This window comes from Ursus arctos, unplaced genomic scaffold, assembly GCF_023065955.2.
Source record: "Ursus arctos isolate Adak ecotype North America unplaced genomic scaffold, UrsArc2.0 scaffold_22, whole genome shotgun sequence".
Taxonomy (NCBI): Eukaryota; Metazoa; Chordata; class Mammalia; order Carnivora; family Ursidae; genus Ursus; species Ursus arctos.
In genome coordinates this window covers 1,336,019-1,354,514 of record NW_026622897.1, presented here as the reverse complement: position 1 = coordinate 1,354,514, position 18,496 = coordinate 1,336,019, and the positions used below count along the sequence as shown (strand labels likewise).

At 39.5% G+C, this 18,496-nt stretch overlaps 1 protein-coding gene across 2 annotated transcripts in view; it reads right to left on the bottom strand.

Annotated features, from left to right (window-relative positions):
* The window catches only part of DYNC2H1 (dynein cytoplasmic 2 heavy chain 1), a 299,368-nt gene that overhangs the window by 200,026 nt on the left and 80,846 nt on the right, over positions 1-18,496 (bottom strand). For both annotated transcript variants that reach the window (XM_026505886.4, XM_026505887.4), the window contains exons 51-58: positions 16,671-16,784; positions 15,484-15,626; positions 10,805-10,889; positions 8,690-8,844; positions 7,175-7,312; positions 2,427-2,540; positions 1,740-1,900; positions 244-367 (exon numbers count right to left, since the gene is read on the bottom strand). In XM_026505886.4, coding sequence (XP_026361671.2) covers positions 244-367; positions 1,740-1,900; positions 2,427-2,540; positions 7,175-7,312; positions 8,690-8,844; positions 10,805-10,889; positions 15,484-15,626; positions 16,671-16,784 — 1,034 coding nt within the window. The remainder of the gene's footprint in view (positions 1-243; positions 368-1,739; positions 1,901-2,426; positions 2,541-7,174; positions 7,313-8,689; positions 8,845-10,804; positions 10,890-15,483; positions 15,627-16,670; positions 16,785-18,496) is intronic.

Below are 18,496 nucleotides of genomic sequence, written 5' to 3'. Positions count from 1 at the left end.
TCGAGCCGATATGAAGATTCAAACAGCACATATGACATTAACTGTGCCCCAGACCCAGCCTGGATTCCTGTTCACCCATCAGTCAGTCAAGGCTTCTGACACATAATCCCTACGGCCTATGTTTTTTTTTACTTTTCGTTTTCAGGCAATGTAAATAACCGATAATGAAAAGCCATCACATTTTAACAAGCAGAATATTACAGCGTATGGGAAGGGAACTGATGGCATAGCTGTTAAAATTACCTTTGAATCAAAAGATCCCTTATTTTTATAAAGAAGTTCTTCAACGCTCTCTCTTATTTCCTTTGGAATATTTCGTGCATCAAAAGTTGCTATGTCTTCTCTCACACCTCTTTTGGCAAGGAAACTAAAATTAAAACATTACTTCAAATGAGGCTAAAAAAGTTTGCCATTTCTGACAATAACATTGACTTAACAAAACAGTGTACGTGGTACTTTTCATCCACTAGTTAACAAAACATAGGGTCCTGAGGTATCCCAGCTTCTCGTGTGCAGTCCATCACTTTGTAAGGACCCCAAGGGTGACCTCCACAGAGAAGCCCTGTGGTTCCTCGCCTCCTGCGGACAACGTGGAGTGGTGAAGGGAAGCCATCACAATCCTTTGATGGGACCCACATCCCTTCCCGTGCACTGATCAGTGCTCGTCTGTTATTGGATAGCTCAGAAAATTTCCTGACTCCTTTCCAAGAAAGGGACTTTCACATGTTCCCTCCACCTGACCTCCCTTCCCACCTCTAGGTAGGAAAGGACTCTATCATGACCCTCAGTCCCAGCGTGGCTCTGACCATGGGCACAAACCACAACACTGTCACCAGGACAGGAAAGCCGAAGCTATGCGCCTGCGTGTTTTGTTGACACCCGGCCTTTTCTCTCCCAGTTTAGGTCTTATTATTTATGGGGCTCCTGCCCTTGCCCCTTCCACCGTTGTCTGACTCTGCCAGGAGCACAAGACCCTGAGAACAGTGACGATATTTTCCTCATCAGTAAATCACAGGAAACACAATGCTGTGTACTGTGTGCGGGCCAAACAAATGACTGCACTTACTGAGATGTTCTTCACAATTTTAAGGCATTCTTTTTTCCCTCTGTGGATACTTACAACAATCACATAATTAACAGAATTACAGAGAAAGGAAAATACCGATCTTGGAATAGGATCACAGAGTATCTTAAAATATTACGGCCAAGTGTGTAACTAGGTAATTAATGAAGCACAGTCTGAGAAACAATGTAAGAAATATTGTAGGAAGATCGGTAGGGGAAGAAAGGGATAAAGAAAGGAGGGGGTAATCAGAAGGGGGAATGAAGCACGAGAGACTATGGACTCAGAAACAAACTGAGGGCTTCAGAGGGGCGGGGGGTGGGGGAGTGGGGTAGACTGGTGATGGGTAGTAAGGAGGGCATGTATTGCATGGTGCACTGGGTGTTATACGCAACTCATGAATCATGGAACTTTACATCAAAAACTAAGGATATACTGTATGGTGACTAACATAATAAAAAAATATTATAAATAAATAAAATAAAATACAAAAGAGGGGTGCCTGGCTGGCTCACTCAGGACAGAATGTGACTCTTGATCGTGGGGTTGTGGGTTCAAGTCCTACAGTGGATACAGAGATTACTTAAAAATAAATCTAAATAAATGAATCAATCAACCAATCCATGTGTACTTCACTGGTAAAATAATAACATTTTTCACAAATTCAAAAACTTACCTTTTCATGCTCACCCAAGATGTATCAAAGATACCCATCAACCTTAAAACGCCCTCAAGAATATCTCTGATGACATCAGGAGGCATACGCAGTGAGCGAATTTCTGAAAGAGATTCTGGCTTAATGTTTCCAACTGCTAGTTTAGCTTCATTGACTAGAGGCTAAAAAGACAAAGAGCATTTTTAATTTCAAAATATGTATGTAAAAATCACTAAGTCTAGAAGTTATTGAATATTTGTCATTTTATTAAAAATAACTCTAGTTATTAATATCTGTTCTCTTCAAATATCAAAATGTTTTGAAACCACAAAATACAAAATCTTCAAATTCTTACCACCATAACTGTAAGAGTCCTATTTAGAAAATCTAATTTGTTTTCAGACAATTTGCAATTTTCAAGAGGCTCCTGATATTCTGTGGCTATAACCTAGTGAGGAACCAAAAAAAGATCCTAAGAGTTCGACTTAATTTCCCTACAATACGTTTTTCTCCTCAACACTCCAACAACACGGCTCACAGAAATCACAGATGGTTTTTGATGACCTTGCTTCTCCCAACAGACCCTCCTTCCTGCTTCTCTTCCATGAAGTCTATCCTGGTCGGGAGCCACGCTTGCTGACACGGCTAGAACTCCCGACACAGTGGGCAGCCAGACGCAGCTCTGACTATGCGCCCCCCGTAGCTTACCTGCACTTCTTTCAATTCTTCGTCAATTTTGTTTTTTCTTTCTTCAATTTTAACAACTTCTTCTGCTATTTTGTGCTTCAGTCTTTCAAGTTCTGTCTTTTGCTCGCTAGCATCCTACAGGAAACGGCATTTAAATTTAAATGGCTTTCCCATTAATTTTCATGCACTTGATATTTTAAAGCATGGTATCAAAAATAAAAGTTATTTTAAAATAACATTTTCTATTAAATGTTTTTCTAATGTTCACTGAGAGTTTCTAAGATGCCTGCGAAACAAATGCTATAATTTATGATATATTTACTATCAGTAAGCTTCTATGCTTTATTTGTTTTATTTTTTCTGAATAGCAAAGTAATAAATGATTATATAAAAATTAAGCCACTCAGAATTACATAACTTAGAAAATTATAATACACATTTAACACTTGCAATAAATACTCCAGATAGGTTAATATATTATGCTCATTTCATAAATGAACAAACTAAAAATAAAGTTTCTATAATTCTAACAGTAAAGACTAACAACTCTTAGAGACTACAGTATATTAGAAGTTTGTGTTTCTATATTTTAGACAAAAATTAATCAAATCATGATATAATAATATGGTAACTCAACAAAAATCAGTACAGACTCAAAGAACACTAAATTATATATCAGTAACATGTGAACTCTGTTCATGCACACAAAATTCAAGGATCCCACATATGTAAAAATGATTATTATGACTGTTTATATTTGGTTTATTGATACTAACTGAAAAACCAAAGAGGAAATCCGTCAAGAAATCTTTCAGAGTCCTTGCATCAGTGGTTCTCAACTACGTTCTAATCATTCAGGGAGCTTAAAAACGAATAGCTGGTGCTCTGTTGCCAAATACATTGAAATACTTCATGTGGGTGCAGGCAGGGCACAGAGACTTTGAAGACGGACCAGGTGGTTCCAGTCTCACCCGCAGCCCCTTACACGTCAGTCCAGTTGGAACTGTCTGTGCTCCGCGGCGTGTCTACCTTCACATCTCTACCTCCGCTCCTCGGAAGGGAACTTGTGTTCTCCATCTCACACATAAAAATCCTTAAAGGCCCAGCTCCTGGGTTGCTTCTTTTATTAGCCCGCTCTACCAACTGGAAGTTATCCCTACTCTGAGACTCTGCAGTATTTACTTTGTACATTTCTTCTGTCGCAAACCTGGAGCTGCAAGCTTTGGAAGTTTACAGTTTGAGATTTAGCTGTCTCTCCAGACTACACTTTTCTATAAAATAATGAACAGAAATGTCTATTTATAATTAAGCAAAATTGTTAACTTACAAGATACACGGCTGCTCTTCTGTGTCTCAGCTAGGCAATACAACTAGCTGGAGTCACAGAAAACCCTTCTGCGAACAGCCCGACAACAGAGCAGCACAGCCGTCGCGTCCCTCGCTACAGGTCACTAGTCTGCCGGCTCACGGGCACAGGTACTGCTGAATGGTCTCCTTTGTAAACACGCAGTTGTCCACAGCATTATCCTTTACGTGGCCTCCACTTGTTTTACATGTCAAATTACTCTTTAAACGTAAGTAGTTCACAGGTATTTTTTAATAATAAAAATGGCTGTCTTCTTTACATAAATCTTTATATTAATTTGCTTCCAAAACACCTTGAGGAAAACTGCTGAAGTTTTACAGTATGAAAATTACATGTGATTTTCTATTACATTACTTACCAGGTCAGGTACTCAGGAGCAGTATCTTGGAAACACTGGCGTACATAAACATCACGTATCTGGAAATGTTATTACTTTGGGAGTTCCCCACGTGCCAATGGAATTATTTTGGCATGTGAGGGGAAACCTTGACTATGTCCTTCTAGTCAGTCGAGATATCCTCCCGTGAGGCTCAGAGTCCCTAAGAACCCTACCCACACTCAGATTTCCAATGAAGATGACCAAACACACAAAGAAAGCTTCTTCTGTGAATAAGAATAAAACAATCAAGTATGAAAAAATACATAAGAAAATATAGCTGGGAAACAGAAGACTTCATAAAGTGTCCTTGAGAGCTAAGCGGAGATGACGCAACACAAAGAGACCAAAAAAGGGATGCTGCCAAAAGGAAGCATTTAGAGGCTAAAGAAATCTCTTGAGAGATGACATCATAGCAGGAGTGAAAAATTCAAGAGGAGAATTAGAAAACGAAGAAATTTTAATGGAAGTAGAGCAAAAAGAAAGAGGAAAAAGGTGAGAAAACAAAAGAAAATTAGAGAAGCAGACAGGGAAGTCCACAGTCCAAGTAATAGCATCCGAGAGAGGGAAGAGACATGGAGGGAGGGACGTACCAACCACATGACACGTGGACACCTCTTGGGACTGCGCAGAGAAGTGTCCGGGGGGGGGGGGCGGAGAATCCACACAGTGTCCAACACACTGAACGAAAGTAAACCTAAGCCAAGGCAGATCGTGTCACCTTCAGAACAATGACTTCCACAAAGTCTCAAGAGAGGGGAAAAAAGAAAAAGTTCACCCGCAAAGGATCAGAACTTAACAGAACTTGGAGTGTTTCAGTCATGACAACAGAAGTTGGAAGAAAATGGAGCAATACTTCCAATGTCTGCAAATAAGGGGATTACATTTTCTTGATCAATGACCATGTTGAGCATCTCTCCATACATTTATTGGCCCTTTCTGTCTTCTATCATGCAGGGTATCTTCAAATCTTTTGTCCATTTTTAAATTAGACTTTTTATTATTGTGTTCTAATGGTTTCTGTATATTCTGGATGCAATTCATTTATCAGATTTATGTTTTGTAAATAATTTCTCCCAGTCTGTGACTTGCCTTTTAATTTTCTTCAGAACTTATTTCACAGAGCGATGTTTTTAATTTCAATGGGGTCCAATTCATCAATTTTTTTCTTCTTCCATTTTGGTATCACATCTAAAAAATCTTTGTCTCGCCCAACATCATAAAGATTTTCTCATGTTTTTTTCCAATGTTTTATAATTTTATGCTGTATGTTTAGATCTATAACCTATATTCAGTTAATATTTGTACAAGTTTAAGGTAAAGGTCTTGTTTATTTTTCTCTACATGGATATTCAAATACCATTTTTTAAAAAGACTATCCTTTCCCCATTTAACTAGCATTTTGTATAAAATCAATTAAGTATGAACATGTTAGTCTATTTCTGAATTTCATTATGTTCCAATGATCTGTTATATCACTACACCAGTCTCACACTGCCTTGATTACTACAGCTCAATAGTTTCTTTCTAAAAAATATTTTAATTTACTTAGAGCACGAGCAGGGGGAGGAGCAGAGAGAGAAGGATAAACAGACTCCCCACTGAGCAGGGAGCCCAATGCGGGACTCGATCCCAGGACCCTGAGATCATGACCTGAGCCGAAGGCAGACGCTCAACCAAATGAGCCACCCAGGCGCCCTCAATACTAAGTCTTTAAATCACAATTCTCCCAACCTTATTATTTTATGAGTCTATTAAATAATGAAGTTAATTTAATCACAAGAGGCATTAGACTTGCAGTATGGTTAATAGTTACCAAAACAAAGATGGAGAACATACACGAGACATAACCAAGGAGGTAAACTTACAGAGCTTAGTGACTCATTAAAGGTGGGGACTAAGGGAACGTAAGTCTAATATAATTTGTAAGTTCTGTCTTGAATAATTAGCTATACTGTCAACAACACAGAAAACAACAGATGTTGGTGAGGATGTAGAGAATAGGAGCCTCTTGCACGGTTGGCAGGAATGCAAACTGGTGCCGCCACTCTGGAAAACAGTATGGAGGTTCCTCAAAAAGTTAAAAATAGAGCTACCCTATGAGCCAGTAATCACACCTAGGTATTGACCCAACAGATACAAAAACACTAATCAATTAAGGGACACATGCACCCCTATGTTCACAGCAGCATTATCTACAATAGACAAGATATGGAAGCAGCCCAAGTGTCCATGGACTCATGAATGGATAAAGAAGATGTGGGATGTGGTACACACACAATGGAATATGGCCCAGCCATAACGCTCACAGACTTCTAAGAAGACATGTGTAGCAGATTATTGGGGGTCTGAGTCTGAAGCTCAGATGAGAGAGTAGGGCTGAAGGATGAGAGAGATGGATGTGGTGGCAGTCAGCACAGAGGCACTGGCAAGGGCATGGGGAGGGTGCACGGACGTAGCCCCTGCGCCGAGAAGAACGCCAAAGAAATCTCCTCTGCGAGGTTCAACAAAGGAACGGCAATGGCAAAAAGTGGATAGAATCAAAATATTAAAATATCATGAAAGTATAAGTAAAATAAATAAAGACTTATTTTGTAAATCTTGAGAATATTAAAGGCAAGAGAAAAAAAACCCTTAAAGCCTGAAGGAGATAATTTTTTTAAAAATAAAGGAAAATATCAACTAGTAGAGGGTAAACTAACAAAATCACTCACAGACAAACCTATACCAACTTCAAATGCTTCTGTATTTATACGGTTTAGCTGTATTAGCATAGGGTGAACTGAGAAGCTCAAGTACTTAATACCATCGGTCTGACTCAGCACAGACGAGAAATGTTTTTAAATCCATGTAAGTAAACGTGTAATTTTTCACACTGACAATCAGGCAGAAGCGGTCTCCGTGCGTCTGCACTCTCCTGCCCCCTCGAACGTTACCTGCATTGACACTGTGATTTCCTGTTCACACTGACAATCAGGCAGAAGCGGTCCCCGTGCGTCTGTACTCTCCTGCCCCCTCGAACGTTACCTGCATTGACACTGTGATCTCCTGAAGGGCAGCATCAGCTTCGTCCTGCTTAATTTTAAGTAACACACTTTGTTCTCCAGCTTTTCTGTTCAGCTCGTCCACAAGGGCTTTGGCTTCATTCAGTTTAGACACACCAGCCTGCATCAGTAAAACCAAATGACATTTAAAAAAAGGAATTTTATACACTTTATCCTGATGAATGGATAAAGAAGATGTGGGATATATATACCACAGAATTCATCTTTAAGAAAGAATGAAGGAAATCTTTAAGAAAGATTGCAAATGCTTGCAAGTGGACTTGGGTTTTTCCTTACTGCAAATCAGAATGACGCATCCGACCATATACCCATTAAGATGTAGTGCAAGACTCCACAGAGGCATAGAAGAAAAACAGATTTTAAACTGTCACAGTAAAGCTGATCAGATCAGCACATAGTTGGGAGCTTCGAGACCAGGATTTTTACCCACTGAATTCTGAGACAGAAAACAGAAAGCAAGCAAGAACTCAGCAAAGCTTTTCCATGTTTCAGTCTCCCTGACTACGTAAAAGGACTCAAGGCCTGCTCTTGGGTGGACATCGGACCCTGGGCTGGACATTACGGCACCCCATCCCACTGCCCATGAGTAATCCAAGGAATGGACACGAAAAACATTCCCTCTCTTCTACAGTGTGAGCTGGGTTTCTGTCATCCAACAAATGAGAAGATCTGGGAAGACAGTAATGGCATAAAGCAATACAACCAGTATTTACTGAGCACCCAACAGAGAGGACAGAATCATGCTGGTTCTCCGTCTACTACACTCACACACAAGTGCCCCAGTTGAGCTGCAGGTCAGCAAGTTCAAGTAACCCACCCACAGCACCACAGAGAAGTCAATCAAGACAATGACCTTTCCAGAGCAGGTATAGTTAGTGGCCTGCTCTGCATGAAAGTGAATCATTAGAAAGAGAGATAAAGGTAACTGTGGATTAGGATGGATCCCAATTTACGACACTAACAGAGCAACACTAGGACTCTGGAGAGGAAACGCTCTCAGACAATGTCTGAGGCTGGCATTTTAACGCCACATTTAAGTTGAAGCTTTGTAATTACAAAAATGGAGAAAGACAACTGTTCAGAATGTACTGACAGATAAAAGTATTTTATAAGGTATAATTTTAATTTTAAAGGTTAGTATAAAGCTTAACTTCAGTTATTTTGTTTTAATTAATAGACATTTCTGAATTTCTAAAAACGCTTTCACGTTAAAGAAACTTTTAAAGATCACATAAACTATCAAAAGCACATAAATACCATCCAGTGGAGAAAAAAAACAATTATTGAATCTAAATAAAACTCACAAAACCATCAGTATCCCAACGAGCAGTATAGGTAGGTGAGACTGTTTTAAGGCATGTAACACAGTCCCATACTCACGTACACCAAATACATGCCATGGGCAACGGACTGTGATATACAGAAACCCTTGCTCCCCAGAGATAAGTAAAATAATTTGAGATTACCAATACTGTACCTGCAAATGACTCTGTCTTTTTAATAGTTCATTTTTCTTGCTGCTACTGATCGCAGAATACACACGTAAAAATGTCATATATCGGCTTGGGGTAGCACCATATGCTTTACAAGATTCATGGATTAATAAAAATGATTTTAGAAAATCGGGATCAACTAGAAAGAGAAAACAAAATGATTTAATATATAAATGATCCATTGTGAATTAGAGAAAATCATCTTAACTATATTTATTTCACACCAGCTAACTCCACCTAGAGAACTATAAATCGAGGTATCATCTCTGTGTGAAGGTACATCTATTCACAGCTCCCGTGTTCCTTATGAATTTGAATTACTTAACTTCAGTATATCTGTCCACTGTGACATATTTCCTCTGAACACTTTTACTGCAGCAAGAAAGAGAAATCTACAGGTTGTCACAGCATATAAATTAGTTAGAACTACAGATCATGTAATACAGAAGCAAGCACAATAAAAGCTGCTTGAATGGGAAAGAAACACCAAACCAAGGAACACAGATCCACTGTCACTTGACACTGGGTGAAACAGGACCTCCAAAGCCAAAAAATGAAGAGTCAGTTCACACGGTATGCAACACATCCGTTCCTGAACACGTTATCTTCCTCTCACTGCCTCAATCTACGTTCTTTCATATTCTCTACCTCGGTTACTAAAGTCAGCTTCTCATCACTGTTCTAAGCCAGAACCCTGAGAAACGTCCTTGCGTCCTCCTTCCTCGTGTACTGCAGCCACTGTGTCATCAGGCCCCCCTCAGAATGCCTCCTGGTACCCACAAGTCCATTCCTTCCTCTTGGATTACCGCAATGGCCTTCCTCAGGGGTCTGATCGCCTTCAGCTTCTCCCTACACCCCCAGAGTTTCCAGTAACTGAGGAAAAGCATGCACCCAGACACTTCCGTTTCTACAATAAGACTCTGGTTACATCTCTGCTAAAACCTCTCAATGACCACAGATCACCCACAAGTCAGAATCCGAATTCCTTAGCAGGACATGGGAAGCTTGTTGTTACGGGACCGGAGCCGCCCGCCTTCTCTTCATCTAGTACTCTACCGCTCACACGTCCGTATCTCAGCCGTTGGGCTGTTCACAAATCCAGTAACACAGCTGGTTGATTTCTCGGAGCCTTTTCCATGCTGGTCACTCTAACCAGAACACCCTTCCCCATGCCCGTCTGCCCATGTCCATTTGCTGTAACACCTGCCAGTAAGCTGTCTCACTTTGAAAGGCACTTCATATCAACTCCTACCGTCATTCAAATCACTTTGTTTCAGAGTTTACGTTCCTATAGAACATAATTCCTGCTATTCCTCATTACACTAGGAGCTCCTAACTCATCTCTAGCATCCAGCCCAGTACCTAAGGTAAAACAAGTTCAATAACTATTTGATGCTAGATGGTTAGAAAAATAAATTAATGAATATGCTATACTAAAAAAAAAAAAAAAAAAAAAAACCACATTCAAAGTTAATTTGGAACTAGAAAAAATGAGAGTTTAATTAAGAAAATATTATGTCCACACTCAAAGAACACCATAAAACTTTTTCTTGTATGAGTTGCATGCTGTGACATATCAAAGTGAAAAGTGAAAACTAATAGAAAAGTTTAGCCGTTTAGACAATGTAAGTAGAACATGCGATCATCTGGGCCAAGAATAGAATTGTTTAACTTCTTAACTGTAAACAATAGATAATGAGTCAGCTCCTGTATAAAACGACATAAACATGCGTTTATAAATAAAGAGAGCTTTAGTTTAGTTTCCATCATCTTTGTTATGGAGCGCCTGGCTGGCTCAGTCGGTTAAAAGCATCCGACCCTTCGTTTCGGCTCCAGTCACGATCTCAGGGTTGTGATATCAAGACTGCATCAGGCTCCACACACAGTGCAGAGTCCGCTTGGGACTCTGTCTCCCTCTCCCTCCACCCCTCCTGCTCATGCTCTCTCTCTCTCAAATACATAAACAAATCTTTAAGAAAAAAGAAACCTTTATGTTAGTTTATCATTATTCAAATTCACAATCTCTGTGAATCTTTAGTGAATCTGTAATATCAGAAAATGGCAATTATTTCACAAAGTCAATTTCATCAAAATACTACCTGAGTTTTTTTTCTTTTCTTCTTTCCTTTTTTTGTCGTTATATTTTTCTTTGCCATCTGTATCACTGAATAACATTTCTGGTATCTGAAACAGGGAGAGCATTTCTTCAAATCTCAACCCAGTATGAAAAAGTTTAAATAAATCCAATATCAGAGGTTAAAAAACAAAACAAAGCACTTTTCTTCTAGGTTTCTTACAAAGACTAAGAGAAATAATGAATATATCCATCTTCAGAAGACATGACTTCCTAGACAAGCTTTTGACCCACGCCAACCATTAGTTGATTGCAAATTACTGACAACACCTCTCTTGAAAAACGATTAGACCGTATGAAATGAAAGAGATCACAGTTTGGATAGAATTAGAAGATAATCACAAATGGCATTTAAAATCATACAGTAAGAAAAATAAAAAGCTTTATTTGACACCAGGGCATAACAGGATTGTAAGGATTCTGAGGTTTCCTGAGTAAGGAGGAACTAACAGTAAATGAAAGTAATTCCACAACTGGTAATTAACAATTTCATAACGGAGAATACTAAAAACTATCTGTTGTCAAGCTACCACTAGGATTTTGCCACTATCACAATTAAGAAGGTCAAGTTGCATAAAGAGATCATTATTATGATGCAAAGTATGATACTCTGATAAGAGCACTCATTTAAAACACACAAAAAAACAGAAGTAAAATACTCTTCAGTTTCCTGGGAAGAAAATGAGAGTAGTAGATACGCTGACATTTTTGCAACAGGAAGCACAAGGAGTCCAGGTATGCGGTCAAAGCATCACTTCCTGATTCCCCCAGACTAAACACGATGTCACACAAAAGATCCCTTAACTGACGAAGAACTTGAAAGTGCCATGGTTCATGACCAGAGAGTACGGTTTTCTCCTCAGACATGTTCACTGATTTCTGCCAAAACCCTCGAGCCTCTGGGAGAACATTTTAAATGTATCCTTTCAAATCAATTGAAAATTTTTCTTAGGAAACTTGCCTTCTTTAAAATAGTCTATCCCTTATTTCAATTAGCTGGATTATGTAAACATCTCACGAGATATACATATATGAAAACACCACACTGTATGCATTAAATATGTACAATTTTTATTTACCAGTTATAGCTCAATAAAGCTGGGTGACATAACAATGCTCCACCCCTAAACAATACCGTCCACCGGCAGAGTGTTCCCGGCTGGATTGGCCCACGCTCCTCTTTACCTCCATTTTCCCCCCTCGGAGATAAAAATGGCATATTAAGTCTATTAATTCCTATTAATACCTTCACCTCTCAATTCCTCAACTCCTGTCCTTCTGTTATCTTCCCCACCACCTTTTCCTCGACCAATCACACCCCACTTCAACTGGTCAGATCCTGAGACCGCGTCACTAACAATAACTGACATCATTCCATCGTCTCACTCGCAAATAGCCCACTCAGCCCCAGCTCATTCCCTTCAGAAGGTCAATGACCCTCACGTTCCACTACGACCTGTGATCCACGGATTTGAACATCGCCACACTGCCATTCACCGTCGTCCTATCGCAAGCTTACAACCCTCTGGCCCTCACTCGCTCAGTCATACTGGGGGAATGAAGCTCCAAAGCTGGCCAAACGCAAGCAAGCATCCACTGCAGGCCTGCACTTGTGAGCGCACATGTGACAGAGGGAAACAACCTGCTGCCTGGCTCCGCTGAACTCCGATCGCTAACCCATGCCAACCCTTACGCCACCCAGCCCTCAGCCTCCCCCTTTCACTCTTCCAAACTGCTCTGCGTATCTTCTTGCATCCCTTCAGGACGCCACAAACTTCCCTCAGCTTTTCTCTGAACTCATCACCTTACTTCCTTTCACTGAGGAAACATAAACAATCACAAGAGTGTCCAACTCTTCCCAATACCCCAGCTGCCCACTTACCCAGAGCTGGGCCCCTGCACTCTGCTTTCTTTGCTGCAAAGGCCAGCCCTAGTCCTCTCATGCCCTAGACCCATACGTAGTCTGCTCCACAATGTTTCCCTGCCTTTCATATATTTTTGCTTCCTTGTTTGCATTCCCAACAGCATATGAACATGCAATAGTACGTCCTGTCTTAAAAGTAAAAAAAAAAAAAAAAAAAAAAAAAGCACTATTTTTACCTACTTCCTTCCTACTGATCCATTTCTCTCTTCCACTTTACAACAAAATTCCTCACAAGAGGTGACCACATTCACTCTCTCCAATCCTCTTCTCCTTCTTTCTGAAACACATTCCAGCGTGGCAGCTGCTAACTGAACCTGCTTTATCAGCCTCACCAATGACCTCCACGTTGCTAGAGCCAACAATCAACTCCCAGGCCTCATCTACTTGCGTGTACCACTCCCCTGAAACACAGTCTTCGCGCGTCTTCACACTCTGCTGGTTTCCCTCCTGTCTCCCCAGCAGCACCTTCTCAGTATCATTTGCTGTTCCCTCCTCTTGACATCAACCTCTTCATGTTGAAGGAGAGCCCCGGACTTCAGTCCTTGACTCTTTCCACCTTGTAGTCAACGCTCATTCCTTGGTGATATCATTCATTCTCAGAGCTTTAAATACCACCTACACTGTGACAATTTCTAATTTTTATCCTGGATGCCTGACCTTTCTTTCCCCTGAGCTCCAGACTCCTATATCCAGATGCCTTCTCCGCTCTGCAGCTTGGATGTGTGACGTCACAAATTGAACACATCTAAAACTGGAAGCCTCATATTCTCCTCTCAAAATGCTCTTCTCAGCCTTCCCGTTTTCCACGGACAGTTACCCCATCCTTGCGAGGACTTAAGCCAACATCCTTGGCAGTATCCTTGAGTCCTCACCTCCTTTTACATGTTACTACAATCTATCAGCAAATTTGGTTGTTTCTACAGTAAAACACATTCAGAATCCAACCACTTCTCACCACCTCTACTATTCCATCCCTAACGCACACCATCCTTCTCTCTCACCTGGATGACTGCAACAGCTCTGTAACTAATTCCACCCTTGCCTTTGAGAGTCTACTGTCAACCCAGAAGCCAAAGTAATCCCACTAAAACGTTAGAACAGTTTTGTTCAAAAGCCTCCAAAGGCTCCCTCACCTGTTGCCAGAAAAAGCTAACCTCCTTAGAATGGCTCACAAAGCCCCATCCTAGCTGCTGTCCTCCTACTTCCCTGACCTCATCCCCAACTACTTTCCCTCTGAATCATGCTCTAACTGCTGAATGGGCTTCCTGCTGACCCTTAGAATCGCCAAGTATGCTGTCCTCTCAAGATCTCTGTGAAGGAGGCTTCCCCCCAGCAATCCCCCAAAACCATGTAAACTCCATGCAGGCAGGGACTTTTGTCTGCTTTTTCTCTCCTATAACCCAACAGACAGAACAGTGGCACCTATTAGAGACCCAATAATTACTTCTTAATGAAGCCTCTCGTTCATGTGGCCTCTTAAGTCTAGAATAATTTTCCTGTCCTTTATCTACTTGCTGAAATCTAACTAAAATATCAACTCATCTGTAAAACCTTGTCTTTTATCCCAAATTACACTCCTTCCTCTGACTCATGATAGGCCACAGTCTATACCTCTATTACACAAAAATGAAGAAATGAATGATAGAGAATATAAATATTACTTAAAGAGACAATGCTGCAAACATTTATCAAACAAAGCAATGGCAGAGGCGTCTAGTTAAGACTGCAATGAGCGCACACTTCAAACACATCCCCTCCCAACACTCAGCACCATAACGATAGGTATTTTTTTTTAAAAGATTTCAATTTAAAAAATGGCTACAATCAGAAAGGATGATTACCCAACATTTGCATCAACATGGATGGAACTGGAAGAGATTATGCTAAGTGAAATAAGTCAAGCAGAGAAAGACAATTATCATATGGTTTCACTCATTTATGGAACATAAGAAATAGCAGGGAGATCGGTAGGAGAAGGAAGGGAAGAATGAAGGGGGGGTAAACAGAAGGGGGAATGAACCAGGAGAGACTATGGACCCTGGGAAACAAACTGAGGGTTTCAGAGGGGAGGGGGATGGGTTAGCCCGGTGATGGGTATTAAGGAGGGTACATATTGCATGGAGCACTGGATGTTATACACAAACAATGAAACATGGAACATGACATCAAAACCTAATGATGTACTGTATGGTGACTAACATTAAAATAAAAAAATTTTTTTAAATAAATAAAACTAAAAAATTAAAAAATTTAAAAAATAAAAAATAAAAATATGAAATAAAATAAAAATATATTATATAAAATAAAATATAAAATAAAAAAAAATTAAAAAATAAAAAATAGAAAAATAGAAAAAAAATAAAATATAAAATAAAATACTATATATATAAATATAATATAAAATATAATATAAAATAAAGTAAAATAAAAAATAAATTTTAAAAAATGGCTAAAATTACTGCTGTGACGTTTTTATCATAGGCTAGCTAATGAAATGAATAAAAAGTTTAAAGTGCGGTAAGTACCTCTGTAGGCCTGAAGTTCTACACTCGACTACAATGTCATACAAGAGCATAAAGCAAAGAGAGAGATTTGCAAACATGTATGTTCAGCGTCACAATTAAGGTAATATAACAAACACCAAAGCAAAGTCAGGAAAATCTGTAACTTCAAAAAGAAAATATGCTATTTTTCATTTCCATACTTCAATGTTAACTTACTTTCCTCATGCTGCTATCTGACCAGCCCTCCATCCACAACACTTGGCATTTCTTATGCAAAGCTGGATTACTCTCACAGTTTATTATGAAGTTTAAATTTGCAGAGTCCATTATCAAGACAATATGCAAGTTCTGCTGAATTCCTAAAAAAAAAAATATATATAAGAAAATTATTATGGACATTACAACAATAATATTTGGGGAAATCTTTTTTGAGTTTATGCGGTCTGCTTTTATGAGTTTAAAGTTTTCTAAAATGAAAGGGTAGGAGACATTATACAATACTACAGTTAAGATTTTATTTTAAAAAATACTTCTGTGTGTGTCTGCAAGCTAAGAGAAAAGATCCAGAAGGAATTCAGGAAGAAGACAAGTGTATAAAACATATTGCTGTTTTTTGTTACTTTTCAAATGTGATACTAGATTCTACTTTACAATTTTTCTTTCAAAGATTTTGGTTTCAATATTCACAAGCAAATTGGTCTCCAATTTTCTTTTAGGAGAAATATATTTTTCCTGTTTCTGTATCAATATTATTTTCCCTTTATGAAAAGAAATTTGGAAACTGCTTCATTTTCTATGTTCTGAAACTGTTTCGGATAGCACTGGGATGATCTGTTTCTCAGAGGCGTTGCAGTTTCCTTATGAACTTGAAGGAGAGGGAGGGGATGGTAGCCCTTTAACCAGTTTCTCTGTTTCAATAATAAACGTTCCTTCAGGGACAGAAAGGAGCTAAGTGTAGTAGTGTCTGGGTGGTATTAGTGTGCCTTACACCAACTTCTTCCATGTGAGATATCTGCAGTGCACATCACACTGCTTCTGTCGTCAGAGAAAGCTGCTGAGCTAGAAAAAACTAGAGAGTCTGGCAAAATCTAAACAGCTCAATAATTTCTAAGACAGAAGGGTTCTAAACACTAGTTTTACCACACAGAAACAAAAGCAGTGAAGTAAATATTCCAAGGAAGATTAAAACAGTTTCATCTTTCCCTTTTCTAAAATTTGCTAACATGCTTTTACTATAGGTTAGCTTTTCTAAAAGCACCATAAAAAAGAAAAAAGTATAAATTACTAAATAGACCCAAGATTTAAAATACCTTTGTAACCTAATGAGAAAATATGGCAAATTAAATGCTATTTATTTCACATAAACCAGAGTTTGAATTGATGAATTCAATACAGTCACTTACTGTATGTGAAGTAATTGAAGACTGGTCCGAAAAAACCATCCTGCGAAGCCTCATCTTTGAGAGGCAACAGCAAAGGCTCCAATTCTTCAAGGGTATAGAGTCCAGGAACTTCACCTATGGAACAGGCACTTCTCGTGAATTTTAGCTGTATTACCCCCAATTTAAACACATTTTACATCCATGATACTTGTTCTACTTTTGTATCAGTCTGCTCTTATTCAGGCTGTTTCCAAAAATATACAACCCTATCACCTATTACTCACAAATCTACCTCTGTCACCCTCATTTGACAAAACTCAAACCGCTGAGCAAGCCGTCCAGACAGTGGATCGTCTAGCTGTCCACCTGTCTTTGTGGGTTCTCCTCCACCCCTCCCATACAAGACCTTGTATTCTAGCCTCAATGACCTTCTTTGTGTCCCGTAAATATAATGAAATACTCCCTCTCCCTGGATTTTATACACAGTCTTCCTTGTCCTTTACCTTCCCCCCAAAATTTCCATGTGTTCTAGGAGACACTGCTGTGTTGACTTCCCGGGTGCCGGGGAAAAGCACTCTTTATCTTTCCCACATCTAAACACATCACTGTTCAGCATGTCTCACATCACATAACCATGAGTGAAGTATTTTGCTTTCCTGCTCAATTAGATTCTGAATTCCCAAAGGACAAATACTTGATCATGTTCAATATTAACCCTAGAACATCCTTAGCAAAGTATCTGGAATGTAAATATTTATTAGATGAATGAATTAATGAGTGAATGAGTGAATCTGTACTAGAAATCAGAACGAGTCCAGGGCCTGCTACAAAACAACAGAATGATTAAAGGTGAATCATAATGGATTGAGACCACAAGTATTGATAGTGGGGCTGAACTATGTTATTCACCACTGTAAGTCCAGTGTTTAGAACTGGGCCTGGCACATAACAGGTGTTTAACATTTATTAAACCAATAGATCTAAAATTTGCAAGAAACAGTAAGATGAAGTGAAAATCCTTTTGCTACACATCCAAGGCAGTGCATTCACACAGGGTCCATCAGAGCCTCATCCCTTCTTTCCCTCAGGCCCGACCCAGAGGCGCCAGACCACTCCCTGTCCGCTAAGCCTGTACTTACCCAAACACATGCACACACAAATCTGCTCTATGTCTTTCTCTCAATTTCAGCCATAACAAGACACTTTCGCTTCCTTAAATTTATCAACGAAACCTAGCTCTATGTACATACTATCCACTATAGCAAATAAGAATTTGAAATAGGAAAAAGAGACAAAGGCCTATTTTCTCTGGAAGTATTTATCAAATACTTTTTTGCTAAAAATGTGAGTAAAATTTAACTTGTGATTTTTGCGGTTATAACTTGATAATAAAGACTAATTTACCTTAAGTAAAAACAATAATTACTGCATTAATGCTTATGTGGATGTTTGCTTTCACAAACAAAACAAAACGAAAATCAAAACAGAAGCAGTCTCTCTGCTGGACCAGTTTCTCTCAGCCACAAGCAACAGACCTCCATCTAGAGACGACCGAAGCAGTGTGCAGGGACACGCACCGCACACGTGCAGAGGTGGCCCTGTGAGTGGGTCCCGAGCCCCAGCAGCCCCGCTACAGCTCAGCCCCTGCAGGCCTCAGGCCAGAGACGGACCTGCCGACTGCCTAACCAGAGTCCCGGCCTGCAGCCACACGAACACGAAAGTGTAGACACTTCGTATTCTAAATTACATGTGTTCTTCAACCAGCGCTATGACATTCTAAAGAAAAGACTATTTCATTTCAGAGCCCACCTAACACGACGCAAAACAAGCATTTACTAAAAACTGGG